General features: G+C 40.3%; 1 protein-coding gene across 4 annotated transcripts in view; it reads left to right on the forward strand.

Annotated features, from left to right (window-relative positions):
- The window catches only part of ripor1 (RHO family interacting cell polarization regulator 1), a 75,454-nt gene extending 53,300 nt beyond the window's left edge, over positions 1–22,154 (forward strand). For 3 of the 4 annotated variants that reach the window (XM_082182468.1, XM_082182467.1, XM_082182466.1), the window contains exons 8-23: positions 613–676; positions 837–880; positions 5,852–5,977; positions 6,788–6,936; positions 7,087–7,216; positions 9,316–9,459; positions 11,664–12,623; positions 14,785–14,918; positions 15,211–15,367; positions 15,817–15,952; positions 16,192–16,353; positions 16,620–16,778; positions 18,653–18,849; positions 19,912–19,995; positions 20,221–20,311; positions 20,660–22,154. In XM_082182468.1, coding sequence (XP_082038594.1) covers positions 613–676; positions 837–880; positions 5,852–5,977; positions 6,788–6,936; positions 7,087–7,216; positions 9,316–9,459; positions 11,664–12,623; positions 14,785–14,918; positions 15,211–15,367; positions 15,817–15,952; positions 16,192–16,353; positions 16,620–16,778; positions 18,653–18,849; positions 19,912–19,995; positions 20,221–20,311; positions 20,660–20,757 — 2,835 coding nt within the window. In that variant the 3' untranslated portion in view covers positions 20,758–22,154. The remainder of the gene's footprint in view (positions 1–612; positions 677–836; positions 881–5,851; positions 5,978–6,787; positions 6,937–7,086; positions 7,217–9,315; positions 9,460–11,663; positions 12,624–14,784; positions 14,919–15,210; positions 15,368–15,816; positions 15,953–16,191; positions 16,354–16,619; positions 16,779–18,652; positions 18,850–19,911; positions 19,996–20,220; positions 20,312–20,659) is intronic. The other variant, XM_082182469.1, reaches the window with a different exon arrangement.
- Positions 22,155–22,732: the final 578 nt, after the last annotated feature.

Here is a 22,732-nt window from a genome sequence, read left to right on the forward strand (position 1 = left end):
TGTTAGGTGTGAGAGACTGGAGTTGCGGGTAAGCAATAAACTGATTTATTTACAGTGATAAGATAAACATCAAGAGATTAATATGGAAATAATGTCGTAATGTATGGGTTCCGGTAAAAGTGTGACCCGGAAAAATGGGATTAGTTTTATGACATTGTCGGGAAGTTGAGACTTACACTCTACTGATTATGGCTTAAGCCACAGGTTTTTTGCATCCAGATAGATGGATACAGGGCAGAACTAGACTCATTCGAAATGCTCATGGAAATAATGTAGGGAGGCAATCTGATTAAGAGTGGACAGCCTTTCCCAGTCAAGTGCTTTTCATTACCCTAATGGTTGCTGCAAGACAAGCGTTCAACTATAGGAAAAGTATTCCCTGTGATTCTCCTCCCTATCTCTCTGGCTATTACTACTTACTAAATACTGTACAGTATATACTGTATGCTGTCTACTATTTTTTTTTAACATTTTAAGTAAAACAGTAGGCATTATTCCACGATAAACGCTTCAAACTGTAGTGTGCCACATTATTGTTTCTACACATTGCACGTTCCTGCCACCTTTGTCTATTTTCCTCTGTGTAATTACCCACTGTATCTGTCCCTACAGAATATGTGCATGCTAGAGAGTGAGCTGGAGAACCAGCTGGGGGAATTCCATGTCAAAATGAAGGGTAAGACAGTCTCTGTATACCAGGGTAATAGTGAACTCCAGCGTGATTTTAATTTGTAGTTTCCTGCAGTTATAACCATATTACTCATATCTCACATCTGATTTAATTTCTATTCCAACAGTGTGCTGTATTTAAATAACAACGTGTGCCTTTGTTTCAGGCTTGGCGGGTTTTGCACGACTTTGTGCTGGAGATCAGTATGAGGTGAGCTGATAATTTACCTTCTCTTTGATTTATAGTCGGCACGAAATCTTATTGTGCACAATTTATCAGTGCACATATATTTCACATATTATTCTTTTATTAAAAGGCCAGTTAATGTAATAAAGTTTGCATAAAAAAAAAACATTGAGAGATACATGGTTCACAGTAGGTAGACGCTCTGAAAAATATGTCCTGAAACCTGGGTCAAAATGTTAATCCGCTCCACAATGAACTGCAAACTTGCATTCAGGTCTCGAATTCCCAATTTTCCTGATTCATTCAGTTTCTGTTGGGTAAAATAAAGTCCCACCTTACCCTTTAAAGTCACATTACTTAAGTAAACCAGATTGTTGACTTTCCTCTATTTTTACATTCATCGTGTCCTCATAAAGCTGCCTTGATGTCATCAGTGACCTGCTTTGTACTTTTGTCAGTGGCAGATATGACAGATAGTGGTGATTGAAGATCTGGCTGGTCTGAACACTGCACTAGGCAATCATTGAGCTATAACTAACATTGTGCCCTTAAGCAAGCTTTGGATGAAAGCGTCTGCTAAATGACTGCTTGCTAGAGAGGCAGACAGGAGACAGATTTCGGCATCTGCTCTGTGCAGTGAGGAACAGATTTGGGGAGGCGGAGGATAATTAAAGAAGGATGAATGTTAATGTGTCTGCCCCACCTCCACCTGTTTAACATGCTCAAGAGATTCAGAGTGACTGACAAGCCAATCAATGCAGTGAGTCAGCACAGTTTGCTCAGCAAGAGGCCTCAGAGATGTGACAGGAAGGGAGGTGGTGTGAAAAAGAACAAGAAATGGACTCGAAGATCTAGAAATGGATGAAAGAGTGGGTGGTAGAGACTTGTTTTTTTTATTCAGCCCATCTGTTATTCTTTCTGTTCATTGCTTTACTGTGCAAAAACACACAAAAGTCAAGATTTCCCTCCTCCTCTCCACGTGGATGAATAAATAATCTGTTTAAAGTTATTTAAAAGTTTGAAGTTTTCTTAATACAATACAAAAACGCATTTTCCAGTGGGATAGAAATTTTTAATTTAAGCTTTATTTTATGAAAACAAGCCTTAATATCTTGCAATCTGGCAGTCTGGAATAGTGTATATAATGTATTTTGATACATTATATTTATAAAAATATAGAGAATAAAATAAAATATCCATCCATCTTCTTCCGCTTATCCGGGGCCGGGTCGCGGGGGCAGCAGTCTAAGCAGGGATGCCCAGACTTCCCTCTCCCTAGACACTTCCTCCAGCTCTTCCGGGGGGACCCCGAGGCGTTCCCAGGCCAGCCGGGAGACATAGTCCCTCCAGCGTGTCCTAGGTCTTCCCCGGGGTCTCTTCCCGGTGGGACATGCCCGGAACACCTTCCCGGGAAGGCGTCCAGGAGGCATCCGGAAAAGATGCCCGAGCCACCTCAGCTGGCCCCTCTCGATGTGGAGGAGCAGCGGCTCTACTCTGAGCTCCTCCCGAGTGACTGAGCTTCTCACCCTATCTCTAAGGGATCGCCCAGCCACCCTGCGGAGAAAGCTCATTTCGGCCGCCTGTATCCGGGATCTTGTCCTTTCGGTCATAACCCACAGCTCATGACCATAGGTGAGAGTAGGAACGTAGATTGACCGGTAAATCGAGAGCTTCGCCTTACGGCTCAGCTCCTTCTTCACCACGACAGACCGGTACAGCGACCGCATTACTGCAGAAGCTGCACCGATCCGTCTGTCAATCTCCCGTTCCATCCTTCCCTCACTCGTGAACAAGACCCCAAGATACTTGAACTCCTCCACTTGAGGCAGGAACTCTCCACCAACCTGAAGCGGGCAAACCACCCTTTTCCGACTGAGAACCATGGCCTCGGATTTGGAGGTGCTGATTCTCATCCCAGCCGCTTCACACTCGGCTGCAAACCGTCCCAGTGCATGCTGAAGGTCCTGGTCTGATGGGGCCAACACGACAACATCATCCGCAAAGAGCAGAGATGAAATTGTGTGGTCCCCAAACCTGACCCCCTCCGGCCCCTGGCTGCGCCTAGAAATTCTGTCCATAAAAATTATGAACAGAACCGGCGACAAAGGGCAGCCCTGCCGGAGTCCAACATGCACCGGGAACAAGTCTGACTTATTGCCGGCAATGCGAACCAAGCTCCTGCTCCGGTCGTACAGGGACCGGGTAGCCCTTAGCAAAGGGCCCCGAACCCCATACTCCCAGAGCACCCTCCACAAGATGCCGCGAGGGACACAGTCGAATGCCTTCTCCAAATCCACAAAGCACATGTGGATTGGTTGGGCAAACTCCCATGAACCCTCCAGCACCCTGTAGAGGGTATAGAGCTGGTCCAGTGTTCCACGACCAGGACGAAAACCACACTGTTCCTCCTGAATCCGAGGTTCTACTATCGGCCGGATTCTCCTCTCCAGTACCCTGGAATAGACTTTCCCGGGGAGGCTGAGAAGTGTGATCCCCCTATAGTTGGAGCACACCCTCCGGTCCCCCTTCTTAAAAAGAGGGACCACCACCCCGGTCTGCCAGTCCAAAGGCACTGTCCCCGACCGCCACGCGATGCTGCAGAGGCGTGTCAGCCAAGACAGCCCCACAACATCCAGAGACTTGAGGTACTCAGGGCGGATCTCATCCACCCCCGGTGCCTTGCCACCGAGGAGTTTCTTGACTACCTCGGTGACTTCAGCTTGGGTGATGGACGAGTCCGTCTCCAAGTCCTCAGCCTCTGCTTCCTCAATGGAAGACGTGACGGCGGGATTGAGGAGATCCTCGAAGTATTCCTTCCACCGTCCGGTGATATCCCCAGTCGAGGTCAACAGCTGCCCACCTCCACTGTAAACAGCATTGGTAGGGCACTGCTTCCCCCTCCTGAGGCGCCGGACGGTTTGCCAGAATCTCTTCGAGGCCGACCGATAGTCCTTCTCCATGGCCTCACCGAACTCCTCCCAGGCCCGAGTTTTTGCCTCCCCAACCACCCGGGCTGCAGTCCGCTTGGCCCGTCGGTACCCATCAGCTGCCTCAGGAGTCCCACAAGCCAGCCAGGACCGATAGGACTCCTTCTTCAGCTTGACGGCATCCCTTACTTCCGGTGTCCACCACCGGGTTCGGGGATTGCCGCCTCGACAGGCACCGGAGACCTTACGGCCACAGCTCCGAGTGGCCGCGTTGGCAATGGAGGTGGAGAACATGGTCCACTCGGACTCAATATCTCCAGACTCCCTCGGGATCTGGTCGAAGCTCTGTCGGAGGTGGGAGTTGAAGATCTCTCTGACGGGGGATTCGGCCAAACGTTCCCAACAGACCCTCACAGTACGTTTGGGTCTGCCGAGTCTGTCCAGCTTCTTCCCCCGCCATCGGATCCAACTCACCACCAGGTGGTGATCAGTTGACAGCTCCGCCCCTCTCTTCACCCGAGTGTCCAAGACATACGGCCGGAGGTCAGATGAAACAACCACAAAGTCGATCATTGACTTCCGGCCTAGGGTGTCCTGGTGCCATGTGCACTGATGGACACCCTTATGCTTGAACATGGTGTTTGTTATGGACAAGCTGTAACTAGCACAGAAGTCCAATAACAGAACACCACTCGGGTTCAGATCAGGGGGGCCGTTCCTCCCAATCACGCCCCTCCAGGTGTCACTGTCGCTGCCCACGTGGGCGTTGAAGTCCCCCAGTAGAACGACGGAGTCCCCAGTCGGAGCACTTTCCAGCACCCCTCTCAGAGACTCCAAGAAGGCCGGGTACTCTGCACTGCCGTTTGGCCCGTAGGCACAAACAACAGTGAGAGACCTATCCCCGACCCGAAGGCGCAGGGAAGCGACCCTCTCGTTCACCGGGGTGAACTCCAACACATGGCGGCTGAGCTGGGGGGCTATAAGCAAACCCACACCAGCCCGCCGCCTCTCACCATGGGCAACTCCAGAGTGGTGAAGAGTCCATCCTCTCTCGAGGAGTGTGGTTCCAGAGCCCAAGCTGTGCGTAGAGGTGATCCCAACTATCTCTAGTCGGAATCTCTGAACCTCACGCACAATCTCAGGCTCCTTCCCCGCCAGAGAGGTGACGTTCCATGTCCCTAGAGCTAGATTCCGCGTCCAGGGATCGGGTTGTCTAGGCCCCCGCCTTCGACTGCCGCCCGATCCACTTTGCACCGGCCCCTTACGGTCCCTCCTGCAGGTGGTGGGTCCACGGGAGGGTGGCCCCACGTCGCTCCTTCGGGCTGAGCCCGGCCGGACCCCATGGGGGGAGGCCCGACCACCAGGCGCTCGCATACGAGCCCCAACCCCGGGCCTGGCTCCAGGGTGGGGCCCCGGCTGCGCCATACCGGGCGACGTCACGGTCCTCAATTTTGTTGGCATCATAAGAGTTTTTGAACCGCTCTTAGTCTGACCCGTCACCTAGGACCTGTTTGCCTTGGGAGACCCTACCAGGGGCATATAGCCCCAGACAACATAGCTCCTAGGGTCGTTCGGGTACTCAAACCCCTCCACCACGATAAGGTGGCAGTTCAAGGAGGGGATAAAATATAACAAAATACATAATAATCCAGTAAAAAACAGGATATACATAATACAATTATTATTAAAATAATTTCTTATTAAAGTATTTTTTAATCTTATTAAAGTATTTTTGTTAAGTTACAATATTATTATTATTATTATTATTATTATTATTATATTAAGAAATAATTTTAATAATTTGTTAATTGATTGTTAGACTAATTGGTGTCATTTAAATTCCTTCACAGTTCTTTATAAGTACAGTAGCCAGCGGTTTAATAAAGTACAGTTGCCAGCGGTGGAAGCTGTAACTGATTAATTTCTTAATCAGCATTTTTGTCTTGTTTACATTAGAAATTGCTTACAATGTAATAATAACAATAACATACAGATTAAGAAATGATTTGAATAGTTTGATTGATTGTTAATCAGACTGAATGAAGCTGTTATTTAAAAACCTCCACAGATCTTTATGAAGTACGGTCGCCAGCGGTGGAAGCTGCGGGGTCGGATTGAAATCAATGGCAAGCAAGTGTGGGACAGTGAGGACATGGTCTTCCTCCCCCTCATCACAGAGTTTTTGTCTATAAAGGTATTTTTTTAAATATGAATATAACGTTACATTCACTCATATATTGTCTGCTATTTCTCCCTCCCTCTATTTTCTCACACATACTATCAATCTCTGTCTCTCCTTCCTGTCACATTCACATGTGCACCACTGTCACATCAATCTGTGAGACATTAATGCACATAACAGCACAGCAGCTGGACTTTGACTTGTTTTTCTCTCCTAATGGTTCCAAGACACATAACTGCATGTGAGGAGAGGGGAACATTACTTCGGGATAGATAGAGAGGCGGGGGGATAGAGTTAGAGGAAGTTTACAGAAGACAGCGATATTAAAACAGAGAGACTCCAGGGGAAGAATGAAGAGAATGCAGCTGACGTTTGTCAAAATGTTTTAGATTGCCCTGAGAGATGTAAAATGTAAAAAACTAAAAGTCTTTTAATGGACTTAACCTTTTTTAATCACAAATCACTGGTCAGGAAATTAGCAAGAATTGCACAAATACTGTAGATAAAGCAACTTAGCATGGGACAGCCTTTCCCGACTTGCAGACAGCTTTTTACAGTAAGAAGAGTCAGTGTTGTTCCACTCAGTGTTAATAGCTTCAAACAGTCAAGTAGCTGAAAAATGCCTCCCAGTTAGTTTGAGTTTAATGTGAGACAAAATATTCCCTATAGGGTTCAAATCTGGACCCAAACTTTGCAATTTGGGCAGGTGCATTGTCTTGTTGAAAAATAACAACAAAGTCTAAAACGCTTTGCATATTGCACTGGTCATTAAAACTGATGATGAAATTTCCTCCTAAATAAACATCTTGTATGTATGTGAAGGTGACAGAGCTGAAGAGTCTTGCCAATCATGTGGTGGTGGGAAGTGTCTCATGTGAGACGAAGGACCTGTTTGCTGCCCTGCCCCAAACAGTAGCTGTGGATATCAATGACTTGGGCACCATCAAACTCAGTCTTGAGGTCACCTGGAAGTAAGTACAGCTTTGAGGGATCTCATAAATTTGGTCAGATCACGGAGCGGAATTTTTTGCAAGAAAATTGGTGATAAAATCGATCAATGACACAACTAATTCGAGTTTAAATGCCGTTGTCAATGAAACATTCTCCTTTTTCTTCTGTAGTCCTTTCGACAAAGATGACCAGTCGTCCTCAGCTAGCACCGTGAACAAGGCTCCTACTGTCAACAAACGCTTTTCTACCTACAACCAGAGTCCTCCAGACACACCCTCTCTACGAGAGCAGGCCTTCTATGTGAGTCTGTCCATTTGTCCAATTCTATTAAATGTACATTGTCCCTTGATTATACACAATGAGGTTCCAAATGTCTGAAATCTACAGTAAAAATACTTTTTTTGGAAACTTTTTTTTTAACAAAAAACCTGAATATACAATGGTACATTTTATTATAAATAATATAATTTAAAGGGGTCATGAATTGAGAAATAAAATTTTCCTTCATTTTCTGACATACGAGGTCATTGTACTATACAAGTTTCAGAACTCAGAACTTCCTCATTAGTCAAAAAACAGCTTTTATTGAAACCAAGCTCCAAAAAGCGACTTGTTTCGTATTTTAATAATGTAATAGTGAGACGAAAGGCCGCCTCTGCAGAATCAGCCCCGCCCACTGGTGCGTTAGTGAGATGAGAAGGAGAGAAGAGAGATACAGGATCACTGGGTTAAAAATAACATTACCTTCCAAAGGATCCCAATGCTGGGAAAGTGGTTATTTATTTTGTGAATATCTCAGTAGAGCATTATTTGTTTGTTTGGTACTGAGCATTCTTTGGTAAATCAGTCGCATTTGCAGCACTGCCTTTGCAAACAGACTTTTACTGTAAGATACGGACGCAACAGTAATGCCAAAATATGTAAGTAACCGTGTTAATTCTAATCCCTAATATGTGACCAGTGATTTCTGATATGTAATGATTCATGTACAGTCAGACGTTCTTTATTGTCTCAAAATCGTTTATTGCTGTTTATGTGTCAGTAAATCAAGCCAGTGACTAAACGGTCAACTTCACATTTCTCTTAGTAGCATACAAAATATTTATTTAAAATGTGATTAAATTATGTACAGAAAGCAATTAAAGATCCCTATAATCTTATAATCACTGGAGCTGTCGATCACACAGCACGAGTTTATCAGTGACTCTTACCAAAACAAAGTGCAGAAATCAAGTTGCAATGACGAGATCACTGCATTCGAGTTCAACGGCTAATGCTATAATTAAAACTTTTCACGATTAGTTAATCTCAAGCTGTTAAGGTAAAAAAAAAAATTGTAAACGTTTTCTTGAGAGTTCCACATGTAATACTTATTTCATATGCAAAGTCAATGTTAGCCAATCATAGCAGTGCGCATTTTACATTTACACGCCCCTTTCAACAGGTCGTTCAAATCAGAGGGCTAGAAAATGGCCTTTTATTTCAACATTTTGACAATGTTTGATGTAAAAATCATACTAACATTATAAGTCCACCTCAGGAAACCAAAAAAAATGCAGTTCATGACCCCTTTAAAATAATTAATATTTATAAAATATATTATAATAATATAATATTTACAGTAATTTGTACGTTTTAATTAATTTTATTATTTACAATACAGTACATAATACATTTACATTAGTAAAATAGAAAAACTGAGGATTTAAAAAATTTTATGCATGAACTTCGTTTGTCAAACCTGATGATGACGTTCTCCTGCATGATCTGAGAATAATCCAAAGAGCATCTTGTGCTGCAGTAGAACCAAGAACATCTGATTGTTTGAACAAAGGTATCACATGATCAGTGCCACAAATTAGCATATTTGATCAGTGACTTATACATCTTACTTTTTTTTATTTGTATTTTTCTAATATTTTTCATTTAACCCTCTCCAGGTTTATTTGTAATTTTGCACCCAATATTTTCAATATGGCCTCAGACTTTTGGACCGCTCTGTGTATCTACTTTGCTTCTGTTATACTCCAGGGAGATTCATTTGATCTCAATTGATTCAAACAAAACATTTCTTCTAAGTGCATACCACCATAATGTCGATATGCCATTTTTCTCCCTTCCCTTCCTAATGGAGATCTCACAGTTCTCCAGACCCTCTTAAGATTTAAATTAAGGCTCCACATAGACTTAATGGTAGTCATTTCTCAGAAGCATCTTGATCTCACGAGGTCACAGTAACATGATGTCTCCATTTCAGATCAGCTCAGATGAGTTTGATGAAATGGAAGAAGTTTGGCTAGGCCAGACTCATAGTTTACTGGGTCAGATTACCTTGGGCCAAAAGAGATGTAGCTTTAGCCTGCACAAAATGCTCATGCTCTCCCGCTGACTGCATGCAGACCGCCCCAGGGAGCATGATATCCAAACAGCGCTGGTCCTTACTGGACGTGTTCAGAGACTCACTGACAGAGAAACTGACTCAGAGCTGCTCGTGCAGCGACGTCACCTCTGTCCGCCTGGGAACCTCTCTGCTTTCTAGCCATGTAAGTGTGGTCGGTCTGTAGCGCTAGTTGTATAGCTTTACTTAGTAGTCGATAGTTAGCTAAAAAGGTGTGACAAGGGATGTGCCCGAAGCCCAAATCTGAATTCGGAAAGGCATGGAAAATGAATTACGCATTCTACGTAGCCCCTAAAGGGACATGGTTAGGCTTGCTGCTGAAGTCGGTTACATTACACTACATCAGATTTCACTTATCACGTGAAGAGAGTGATGACTGACAGGACGATGGCGGAGGATTTGGTGCGCAACAGATCCTGAGTGTCATTGACAAATATCTTAACTTGTTAAATGTGGGGTCAGTACCATCCTTCCCCATAGACAGAGTATGAGTGATCGCGAATTGGAAAGTGAAAGTAAAAAGCAAGCACACATTCAAAAGCGATTCCAATACCCTGCATATTGATAGCGGCTCCCTAAATACAACATAATTATCGGAATATATATTTGCGAGAGGACGCAAAAGCATTGAAATATATTTTTTCCTCCCATCTCATATTTCTTCCCATCACCATGTCCCTTTTAGGGGCTTCGTAGAATGTGTCATTTCCGTTCCGAACACAGTATTCGGCTTCGGGCACATCCCTAGATGTGACTAAAACAGGTTTGTATGGTTTTTCTAGTAATGAGTAGTATCTGCCATCTATGTAAGAAATTATAGTTGTTGTAGTGATGATTTCCACTGTGTCCTGTAGTTACTGTCAGTTGTCTTTAATGAAATAGAGCAAATAGGATCCTTGTGCATGTTATTCGTTGTCTGTCTGACTGTGAGTGACAATAGTAGCATCTACAGCCGTCAATAATGCATTCATTGATGCTGTTATTGTTTTGAAGGGTGGTCACATTAGCCCAGCGAGGCAGGGAGCAGCTACAGCAGAAGTTAATTAGAGGGAGCAGGGAGTGTTTTAGCTCACTGGGCCTGACGCCAGTCTGTTCTCCACTATAATGAAGCTCCTCCGTGTCCAAATATACACGCTAATGCTGAGTGACGAAGAACACACTCCTATCATCCTGTTGTATTGTCATCTCCCTCCACAAACTAGCCTGCTGTCTGCTCACAGTCGTCATGTGTTATTTTAGCGGAATGTCTCACTATGGACCATATAGTAGAATATGAACTTTCACATGACTCCATCAGGGCTTTTTATTTATTTAATATTTTTACTATTTTACTACATATAAAGTCTCTTTAAGACAAGTCAATTCACTCTGTGGTCATCTTTGCAACCTCTTTGCCCCTAGACTATTTTCTGTAGGCAATAGTCACACACTTAAATAAGGAAAGACTGAAATCTAGAAAGAAAACTGTCAACAAAATATTTAAAATTTGCAGTAACAAGTAAATTTTTTTTTTGCTCAAATTATGATTTGTTTTTAGGTTTAACTTGTTAATGTGCAAGCTGTATTGCTATATTGACCATTAAGATCAATTTCATTCTTCTGCTTGGTATTTATTTGCATAGAATTATCTAATGTGTATAATATCATGATTATTCAAAAGTTTGGAGTCAGTAAGATTTAAGAAATAACTGTTTTAATTCAGCAAGGATTTATTGCATTTATAACATCACAAAAGATTTCTATTCCAAATAAATAATTTTCTTTTGAAACTTCTGTTCATCAAAGAATCATGGAAAAAAGTATTACACTTCCACATAAATATTAAGCAGCACAACTTTTTCAACATTGATAATAAGAAAAGTTTCTTGAGCACCAAATCAGCATATTAGAATGATTTCTGAAGGATCATGTGACACTCAAGACTGGAGTAATGATGCTGAAAATTCAGCTTTGCATCACAGAAATGAATTACATTTTAAATTATATTCAAATAGAAAAGTTATTTTAAATTGTAATAATTTCACATTATTATTTTTACTCTAGTTTTGATCAAATAAATGCAGCCTTGTTGGTCATAAAAGACTGTCAGACGGTCTTTTAAAAACATTAAAAAATCTTTCCAACCCCAAACTTTTGACCGGCTGTGTGTGTACAGCATTGTCTTTACAACTCAGTGTATTTAGACATCTGAAAGCTACAATTATTTTAACTTTGAGCGCTGTGTTCCAGCTTTACGCTTTGCTCCACAGAGTTTGATGCTTTGAGAAACATTAACGTGAGTCATGTGAAAGGGTCTTTATTTAAATTATCATAATCATTTGTTTTCATAATCTCTTTCTTCCCCACTAGAATATGTTGAGGAGGCAAGAAGAGATGGAGAATGGAACGGCTTGGTCAAACTCCTCTGAATCCTCAGATGATTCCTCCAGTCCTCAGCTTTCCTTGGGAATGCGTCACGCACACAAGAACTTAGTACAGCCTGAGGTACAAACTGCTCCTCCTGCCATTGAAATCTCATTTGCACCCCGTGAATCAGCGACCTCTACTCCCACCCGCCTGGCCAATCAGAAAGAAGAGGAGGAGGAAGAAGAGGAGGATCTGAAGAAACCAGCAGCCTCCATAACAGTCACCACTGAGGCTCCTGTAAAACAGGAAGTGCCCAATGGCCATCCCAGCTATTCTCGCTCACTTAGCCATATCAGCGAGAGCAGCGCAGATGGTGTTTCGATAGACAGACTGGCTTTGGAATCTGTGGAGGCCACTGAAGTAACTTCTAAGGTCTCTTCGGTATTAGTAAGTGACATTGCCATGGATATGCCCCACCGAGCAGAACCATGTTTTGTAGTACCAGACACTCAGGAGATCTGTCCTATTCCTGATCCCTCCACAAGTGAGCAATCCTGTCCCACTGAGCCACTGAACTGTTCAGAATGTCGCTCTCCTGCAGAAACAACAGCTTATGACTCAGCTGTAAAAGCTACAGAGCTCACGTCTAGGCCCACCTGTGGAGACAAAGACTCTTCCTCCAGTGCGATTGCTTTGTCCCAGCAGATGGACAATGGTGTTCCTAGGACTGGTTCCTCTTGTGAGCCACACCTCACAAAGACACAAACAGGCGACCTGCTGGCAGAGAAATCTGGTTCTTTAGCAGACACCAGACCCATGGGTGGTTTGGAGGAACAATCAGCAGACAGCAGCGTGGAAGAGGCCCTTAGTGGCGTTTTGTCCACGCTTGATGACTACAGAGGCCAGTTCCCAGAACTGCAGGTCTTAGAGCAAGAGCTGAAGCTGTTGGAGGAGGTGCTAACAGTGAGTGCTGCAACTTTTTTACTGTTTGTGGGTTTGTTGTTGTGGTTTGGATTGGTGGTCAGGACCATTGTGGTTGGTCAGGTTTTTTTACAGAGAAAATTGTCCACCAAGTAATGCAATGCAACCTAATTTTTTATTCTTAATTTTTTTTTTTTATATAAATAATTTTTATCTTAAAAAATATATTAATTATTTTAATATTGCTTATGATATGTACAGTCACATGTATTTAAGTTGTATGAAAAATATGTTATATACAAAATATAAATACTTTATTATTATTTAATTTATTTAAACTTAGATTGCATTTACATTTGGCATTAACATGCGATCACTGTGATCTGATCAAGCAGTTCATATCATCAGCCAATCAGGACACGGTGCGTTTTCACTTGTCAGCAACTAGTGGCTTCTGTATCTGGATACATTTTCAGATATCTGTTTCCATCGCAATATTTAAAACATTTAAAATGTCGACTTGAAGTGGTGGGGTTTCTTTTAAAGACTATTTTCAGTCGCTTGGCTACGCATTTCAAATCTCTTAAAATGAGGGGGAGGTTTCAAATAATAATACATTGCATGTTAGACTTATGGGTCCCAAATATGGGCCAGATGTGGTTGAAAAATTGCGCATCGTTTACAGACAATAAACGGCTGTGCAACTTTCAGGTGCGAAGGCAAACTTACTGCGATCTACTCCGCCCTTGATTCGCTATATTGATCATCATTTGAAACCTTTTATGAGATGGAGAAGGTCAAGGAGGTTGAAAATGAAGACAAGTTTGCTTTAACCTCTGTCCTTTCCATCATGCAGTGGAGCTTCACAGATTTAGGGGTCATTCACACAGAACGTATTTTTGCTGTTAAAAATACAAAATGCATGTCAGTGGAGCAGAAAAAACGCAAGGTCTGGAGATGTGTTTTTTAAAAAGTTGAACTTATTTTAACTTGAGCGCTGGGTTTTTAGAGCGCTCCGTCATGCACGAGATGCTGCAAAAGACATGTGCGCATCTGTTAAACAAGTCCGTCTAGTGCGTTTGCATTGAAAAACAGCGGAAAAGTAGCGCAGTGGACTGGGGGAAAAAAAACATTCTGTATGAATGGCCTCTTAGGGTGTAGCTCTTCCTGGCTGACTGAGATGTTAGATTCTCCATGTTTCGGGTCCAGAAGCCTTTGGGTGTTCCTTGTATCCATGACTCACGATAACCATCAAAGTCTCAGATCCGGGTTTGGGTTCAGAGGCTTTGGTCTTCATCTGTAAAACAAAAGAGTTCATCAAAGACATGCCCCTTGCTTTCACTATTAACCGCTTCATCCTGTGTCTACAGAGGAGGTTTTCCCGGCACATCTTACCTTAGTCATAGACTAAACACAATGTGTCTCTTTCCAGAATTGGCCTTATGAATGTTCCAGGTTTTACAAGTTAAGCTCTATTGACACTGACTGTCATGTTGTTGATTAACATATATATATATAACACTACAATTGCAGTATTGCACTTTCAATAGAAGTATACTGCACAAGGTATTTGGAAGAGTTTAACATAAAAAATGTGCAGATTGGCTGTACCGGTAACTTGCAGAGACAAAGTTAGTTAGCGATTCTATACAAGCCTTATGTTCACAATATCTGGCAATATTTTAGAAACGGTGTGTATTTAACATAACCCTGTGCGGTGCCTTGCCCCAATAGACTTCAATTGGAAATGCATTGCTGTAAACATGATTTTTGCTTGAATGTTCACTGTGGTAACTGACAATAATATCATGTAATCAACAATTCAGCCTAGAACTTTAGGCCTTAAAAGGATAGTTCACCCAAAAATGAAAATTTTGTCATTTACTCACCCTCAGGTTGTACCAAACCTGTATGAGTTTCTTTCTTCTGTTAAACACAAAAAAATACATTTTAAAGAATGTTGGCCCATTGACTTCCATTGTAGGAAAAATATACTATGGAAGTCAATGTCTGCCATCAACTGAGTAAATTATGACAAAACATTTTTTGGGGGGTGAACTACCCCTTTAAAATCTGGGGCTTCTTTTAACTCAGAATACTAATTTGATTTGTAGTTTTTAATGAGCTTTTGAAACATTTTACGAGTTTTTAATTATTTATAAAACTAACAAGATTTATAGTTTGCAAATGTGTGTATCTGCAGGTACGAAGTCGCAGTCGCTCATCCAGTGTCAGTTTGACGGTTGAGACGGCTCTTGGAAGCTTTGACTTCCTCAATACGTCAGACTTAGAAGAAGAGGAGGAGGAGGATGGCGAGAAGCAGAGTGTGACAGACAGGTCAGAACTTAAGAAATGTCTCACCTTTCTGCTGTCAAGAGTATTTTATAGTAAAAAAAGAGAAAGAAACCAAGTTCAACCGAGGTTTTTCATCAAAATGCATTGCTTCTATAATGTTACGTGACACTACTGCCACCCAGTGCCTTGAAAGACAACCGTTAGTTTGAGCGAATGACTCCACAACTTTATATGTTCAGTGCAGTCTCTTTACTCTTTTCCTGAAAATGTTTTTGCCATTTTTCTTCTCTTGTTTGACGTGTGTTTGTTCTTGTGTATGTTTTGACTGATACAGCGCAGAAGAGCGTCCAGCGGCTGTGGAGAGCGCAGGAGAGGATGAGGGCTGTGAAGCACGATGTTGGGACACTCCCTCCGGTCCTCTGAGCACGGGCTGCCCGGCTCTAGATCACACCCTGCTGGTTCATCTGAAGAACTGCAGCTCACAGATGCTGGTCAGTTACTGTACTTCATATGGACATTTGGTTACACATATATGAGAATAACCCTAACCCTATATCGGAATGTGTGCAGAATTCTGTTTTGTTTCTATTGTGTTAAGCATAAGTGTAAATACACTATAACCCACAGAAGTATTAATGTTCTTCTTGAATTCACTTCTTGAATGAATAATCTTCAATAATAATAATAATAATAATAATTTCTAAAATTATAAAGGATGTCTAAAGTAAAAAAAAGTCTTATATTAACATTTTCAGTGTTTGTATAAATGTGTTGGTGTGTGTGTGTGTGATTAATTAGGATTAATTAGCACATATATTGAAATAGAAGACGGTTCTTAGTATTATATTATATTATAATTACTACTGTTTTTATGTTTGAAGTGTTTTCACTGTGTCTGAGCGCCTGTATTCATACTCTGTGTTTTGTTTTTGTAAAACAGAGGTTAGGCACATTCGGGCCTCTGCGCTGTGGGGAGATGTACGCTCTGGACCGACTTCTCAGGGAGGCGAGAGTCCTCGAGCTCATACGATGGGTTGTGAAAGACTCAAGGGGCGGAGTCATCCAACCAGAGGAGGGTGAGTCTCGCAGGTTTTTAAATTAAACCGTTATATTACTACTTTACCTCAGTTTTCTCTCTGTCATGCTTCCTTTGCATCTCAACTATATACTCTTATTTCTGTGCAAATGTTCATACATTTTTTGTCATGTGTCACAGATCTTACATTATACAACAGAATGTTATTTCACGTATTTGTCAGTATTTTTTCCTCACAACCACCTCTTTTTCTGACATTCTCTTTGTTTGTCGGAGCAGTTGTTCCTCAGTTAGATCAGTGCCAAGGGGCTGTGTTGCTATGGCGGCAGTGCACGGATGGCTGCAGTGTGTACAGCACCTCCACAGAGGCCTTCTTACAGGCGCTCAGCGATGCTTACGCCAGCAGACTCCCAGAGAGAGGAGTCGGCTTCACAGACACAGGTATGTGTGTGGCTGTAGTGTATTGATGCATGAACAAGCACTGGAAATGAGTAATTGGCTGATTGGTTTCTAAATTGAAATCGCTGTTCAATCCATTAATCAACATAAATTACAACCTTAACTATAACTTCCTGTATTGCATCTACTGGAAGTATTTAATCTCCTGCTGATCATTGTTTCTGATGAGAGCGTAGACTAAATTTCAGTAGGCCTAATCAGATTGTCTTTTGACGCTCTGTTACACTGAACTTATGTGTGTGTGTTAGTGTTTCTTCGTCTGCTGGAGCGGATCCTGGAGAGGAAGCTGCCCAGGCGTGCAGGAGGTGCGTCCAAAGAGACTCTCACCCTCTTCCAGTTTTGGAGCTACCTGGAAGCAGAGGGGGTGAATGACTTGGACACACACATTCCTGAGCTGGCTGAAGAAGGTACATTTGAGAGCCTGTGTACATGGACATTAATTTGCAGCGACAAATCGACCAATACAAAATTTAAACATCCTTAAAAAAAATACACAATTTTGCTTCTCAAATAAATGTAAGATTTCAGAGAATCTTGTGCTACAGTACACAAAAGTTTGGATTCAGTAAGATTTTTCTAAAGTAAGTTTACTTTTATTATATATAATTTTAAATAATTTTACTTCATACATATCATTTTATTTTTATTATACTTTTATTCAGCAAGGACACATTAAATTGATCAAAAGTATGTGTAAATAAATGCTGCTCTTTTGAACTTTCGATTCATCAAAGAATTTTGAAATAAAAATTCCATAAAAATACAGTGCTGCTTACAACTTGTTTTAACATTGGTAATACTAAGAAATGTTGCTTGAGCTCCAAATCAGCATATTAAAATGATTTCTGAATGATCATGTGACAGTGAAGACTGGAGTAAATGATGCTGAAAATTGCATCACTTACATTTTAAAATATATTAAAACAGAAAACAGCTATTTTAAATAGTAATGATATTCCACAATTTTACTGTTTTTACTGTATTTTGTTTTGGAGGTCAAAAAACACTTAAATTTTCTCTTGAAATACTTTGCACATTACCTAATTTCTCAAAGAGTCTGAAAACAGTTCGTTTGAAGATTCAGTTTCTCTAAACCCCTCCTTTCCGCCAGCCTACTCTGCTCTGATTGGTCTGAATAACTTTGCAGACTTTTACATTCACAAACAGCTATATTACACACTGCATGAAGCATAATAGGGGCACATTAAAATAGAAAAAAAATGTATAGTATATCACAGTATTACTGTTTTTACTGTATTTTTGATCAAATAAATGCAGCCTTGGTGAACTCTCAAAAACATAAAAAAGCTTACCAATCCCATTTTATTTTAAACAGAGTAAATCAAGATTTATTTTTTAATGGCATGTACAGTCTTATTATTAAGCATAAATCTAACAATATATTTTAAAGATGGTCCTTGAAAAACAGAACACTATTTGCCAAATGGGTAAGAAAAAAAATCATAAACAATATGCAGACTATTTCCCCTCCAGATTATATATTTTTAATGGCAAAATGGATATGTTTACAAAATAGAATTACATCTTATTTTACTTGGGCCTGGTTTCACAGAGAGGGCTTATATTAAGCCAGGATTAGGCCTTAGTTCAATAAGGAAATTTAAGTAGCTTTAATAAATGTGGCTTAGAAAAAAACTTTACTGGTGTGCATCTTGAGACAAAACAATGGCTGACATTTTAAGATATGTCAGTGCAAGTTGCTTTTAGTTAAAACAGCTCAAACATGCATTTTAGTCTGGGACTAAGCTGAAGCCAGGGGGTCGTTTTTTAAAAACTAGTTTACAGCTCACCAATGATGTTACAGCATTCAGCAGCAAAAACACCTTATTTGACCAACAGTACAGCCATTTGGGACCTCCAGCATTCAAATGTCAGTGTAACAAGACTTGAGTGAGTGCTGGATGCTAGAGAGAGAAAACGTGATAAAAAATGGGGTTGAATGCAAAATCCAATTAACACTGAAAGTTTATTACAAATTGAGATCTTTCATTGAAAATGAGCAATGCTTTTGTCGCTGCTGAATGTTGCTGTAGATTGTTGTGAATTGTGAGCGCCCTTAAGTGTTAATGGACTATAACATTCATTAGCAAGAGTGATCTGCAAAGCATCTGGAGTGGTATCAACCACTCCCAACACCCCCATTCATCCTCTCTGTCGGTGTGGTTTCTCTGTGCATCTTTCCACTCCTCCCCCGCCTCATGTTTTCTCTGCAGTGTATCTGTTTCATCCATGTCTCTCTTTCGTTCTCCTTCTCCTGCAGTGTGGCTAGTTCAATGCCTGCAGTCTGGAGATCAAGATGTTCTGGTAAAATCTTTGAAGAAGCCTCCAGAGTGTAGTCTGAAGAGGGAGGGCTTGCGGGCAGTCAGTCTGCTGCTGAGGGACCCGAGGGGGAAAGTGTGCAGTGCTGCCAGTTCCCTGCTGCGGAGTCTAGCGGAACAAACCCGCCACAGGGAGAGGGTAAGAAGTGCACTTAACCATCCTCCTGCAAAAACTCTCGGTTTGTGCTTTTGGAGGTGAATATTTCAACAGATTTGCAGGTCAAATGAACTTCAGGAACTTGCACATCCATGGTTATTTATCCATGTTCCACTTGTTTGTAATGTCCATTTACTTTTTTAAAAAACATAATAATAAAGCATAGGCTCAAATTGAAAACAAAATACTTTTCTACAAAAGCAAAATCCAAAGCAAAAGCAAAAGAGTTTAAGTATAAGCTATGAGATCACATGGTTTTTAAGATCATGAAAAACATTAATTCTGCAAACTTTTCCATGCTAAATGCTAAATTTCCCCTATTTTTAAATTTAGTTGACCTTTTCTGTCATCTAATGCCATGGTTATTATCATTAACTAAAACTAAATTACTTAAATAAATAAAATAATTAAAATATTATAATAATAAAAATAAAAAAAAATAATAAAAAATGTCAGCTAGTTGCAAAGGCAATTTTTCTCAGTTTTGTATAAAGTACTAAAATAACTAAAACTACATAAACACACAACAAAATTACTAAAACTTTAACTAAAATTAAAATTAAAAACGAAACATAAATGTAAAAAACACTATAGTAGTACATCAGTGATACTAAAATAACATTGTCTAATGCTCACTTAAAGTTAATCTTAAAAAACACTAATAATTTTGCACTGTTAAATGTAATCTTTTGAAAATTTCAGAAAGAATATGCATTTTTCATACTGTACTGCATTGTACATAATGTTGTGATGCCTAAATTCACTAGTAGCATTTAAAAATATATATATTTTAGTGTTATATTTTTATTGTATTATTTAATGTTTTAGGCAAAACAGTATAATATGTCATTTTAATACTGACCATTTATCAGTTATCTCCCATAACATGAAAACAATAATGGGCTTTGGTATTGGCCAGAATGTTAATATTTGTGCATCCCTAATCAGCACCATTAAATGCAAAGTAAAAGTTTTACTGCTTTGTTATTCAGAAAGGGTTTAGATTGAATCCTCTCCGTGTCTCTCATTATTGTTCTGTCTCAGGCGCTGGTGAGCTGTCTAGAGTTGCTGGAGGATGAAGGCGTTGAGACGCGAGTGTGTGGATGTAAAGCACTCGCATGTCTGAAGGTCAGTTCATGCATGGCTAAACATCTCTCCTCAATAACTCAGTGCCACTCAATCAACATTTACTTTTTTCCTACGCTGTTTATATATATGCTTGCATAACTTCAAGAACCTGGTGGTTAGATGTGCTGTAATGATTTGAGTGGGAATCAGATTGTATGCAGCATCACACCTCAGTGTTGGTGGAGGACTTTAAGTAAAGTGTCTGTCTGTGTTTGTGCATCACAGGCCAAAGAGAGCATTGAGCAGCTGGTGTATCTGTGCCGGACAGATAAAGAGGATGTGAGGGATGCTGCCAAACAAGCTCTGCTTGTGCTAGGTAAGCAGTGAATGAACTAAACAACCGAAAATGGACTGGTAAAGGAAAGATCAGTAATGAAACTGAAAGCATGGATCTGCTGCAAATGTGAAATAATGTGTTCCAAAAGGGGAGAAACTGGAAAGATCAGAATTTCATTCCAGGTCCAGAAAAATACATTCTTATAGTTTTAAAAATAGGTAAAGTTTTGCAACATAATTTGTGAACAATTTATGAACATAATTTGTGAACAATTTATGAACATAATTTGTGATCATGATTTTGCGATTAAATGGCAAAAAAAAAAAGGTATTGTCATTTTAAAGAGGACAATGTATCTTATTTCCATTTCATTTGTTTTAATTGCAGGTGAGGAGGGGAAGATGGCCCATCGACACCTTGAGTCCTCACAAGATGGAATGTCCCGCCTTTTTGCACCCGGCAGTATGGCCAGTACGGCTTTCTAACACAATCAACTGGCCGATACTTGTTGAAAACAATGTACTTGCGTCTCAGTATCCTCACTGTCACGATCATGCCAATTACAAACTATTAAATGCACACTACTATCCATATCCAACAGTTTTAAATGACACAAATCAGCGTGATCACACTCTTACAGATAGCGTGTCAGCATTGTCCTCAAAGACATGGACGAATGTTTTACAATCATTAGACAAGAGGACTTGTATGTCGGTCTGTATGTTATTCATATTTTGGACATGGCCTAAGATGAACTACTGTAAAGTGATGAGGTAAGATACATAGGTGGGTGTGGGTTTATAAACAATGTTTTGCTGCCTTAAGTTTCGGCACAATGGTGTTGCCTTCATGATTCATGGAATGAAGCTGGACCCTAGTCAGCAGTACAAGTGATGACTGATAGTGATAAGAAATAAAGTGATATTTTCACTTTATTGATGCAAGAAGGCAGTGACTAGCTGCAGAGTACATGGAGAATATGATTGACCACTTTGTGAAGAGTGCTTATGTGTGTGTACATATTGATTGGAGAATGTATGTTGATAGCTGAGGTCACACCTCAGAAAGTAGGATGGGGATCTTGGAAAATATTTCCTTATTAATCCCAAACTTTCATAGGGATTTTGTTGCCATAAAAGTGTAACAGTGCCATTCCATACTGTCATATTCTTTACTGATACAGAATATATATCTATATCCCATTGGAAGTGTAAATGTTTTGTGTTGTAATTTAGTTTAAATGTTTAAATGCTCAATAGCAAATGCAGATCTGATTTGATTCACCATGCACTTCACATTTAAGCCACTGGCAATGTAATATCTGCTGTAAAAGTGGTGAAGCTGTTCATTTTTTTTATTCATTCTTAAAGATGTCATCATTATTATGGAGTGAAAGCTGTAAACAGTGGTGAATATTGCCTTTTTGAAATAGGTTCCGACAACCTCTCTGTGCTTGTGATCTTCAGAGTGGCCGTAGATCATGTTTGACTCAGAGCATTTCTCCAGTGCTGCTAGACTGAAAGGTTCTGAGTTGAAACCAGGGAAGGTTCATTTGTTTTTAAATAACATTATTTTCTAGTTCAATCTGTTTCAGGCTTCAATATGACAAAGAACGCCTCTTCAGTGTATAAGTGCCTCAAATTAGTATGGGGAGCAAGAGAATGAGATAGATAGACTTTATTTAAAACTCAAGACTGCGGTTTAGGATTGCAAACTGCAGAACAGATTTAAATATATTTTTCATTATTATCTACAGATTGTGCAGCATTAAATAACTGATTTACTTTTGATTTTTTTATTTACTCTAAATATGTATATTGTCTGACAAGGATATTGTTGACATCAACGGTAAAGGAAACTATTAAAATTATGAACACTAAAACTTGCCTGATTTGCCTTTATTGACAAATTTGTTATTTGTACTTTGTCACAAAGAACATTTTTAAATAAAGGGATTACATATTTTGAGCATTTCTACATGTATGCGCACATGCGCAAATAGACTAATTAAATAATAAAGGAATCAACATCAATCAAAAGAGTATTACATTACAGAGAGGAGTCAAATATCAATAGTGTATTGATTAAACCAGGGTTCCCACACTTGGTGATATATATCTATATTTATCGCACTATATATATTGTGTGTGTGTCTGTGTTTTATATGTACTGTATACTATAAAAACACTATCTTTTAAGATTAATATACAGATTTCATTTAAATTGTATAGGCTTTCACACTGATATTTCCAATTTGGGAGTGTGGGAACACAGTTAAGCTATTCTATTCTCTTCTAATACCTTCTTATATTGTAATAAGAGGATCAGATACTGAAACGTTAAACATACTTTGATACAAATTTGACTTAACGTCTAAAAAAAGCCCACATCCCGTAATTCAAAAGTAGCGCCCCACACGGCCAATCCGCACACTGCTTTTGTTTACAGCCCTCCCCCTCG

The sequence above is a fragment of the Leuciscus leuciscus genome (genome assembly GCF_965113295.1).
Source record: "Leuciscus leuciscus genome assembly, chromosome: 10".
NCBI classification, from domain to species: Eukaryota; Metazoa; Chordata; class Actinopteri; order Cypriniformes; family Leuciscidae; genus Leuciscus; species Leuciscus leuciscus.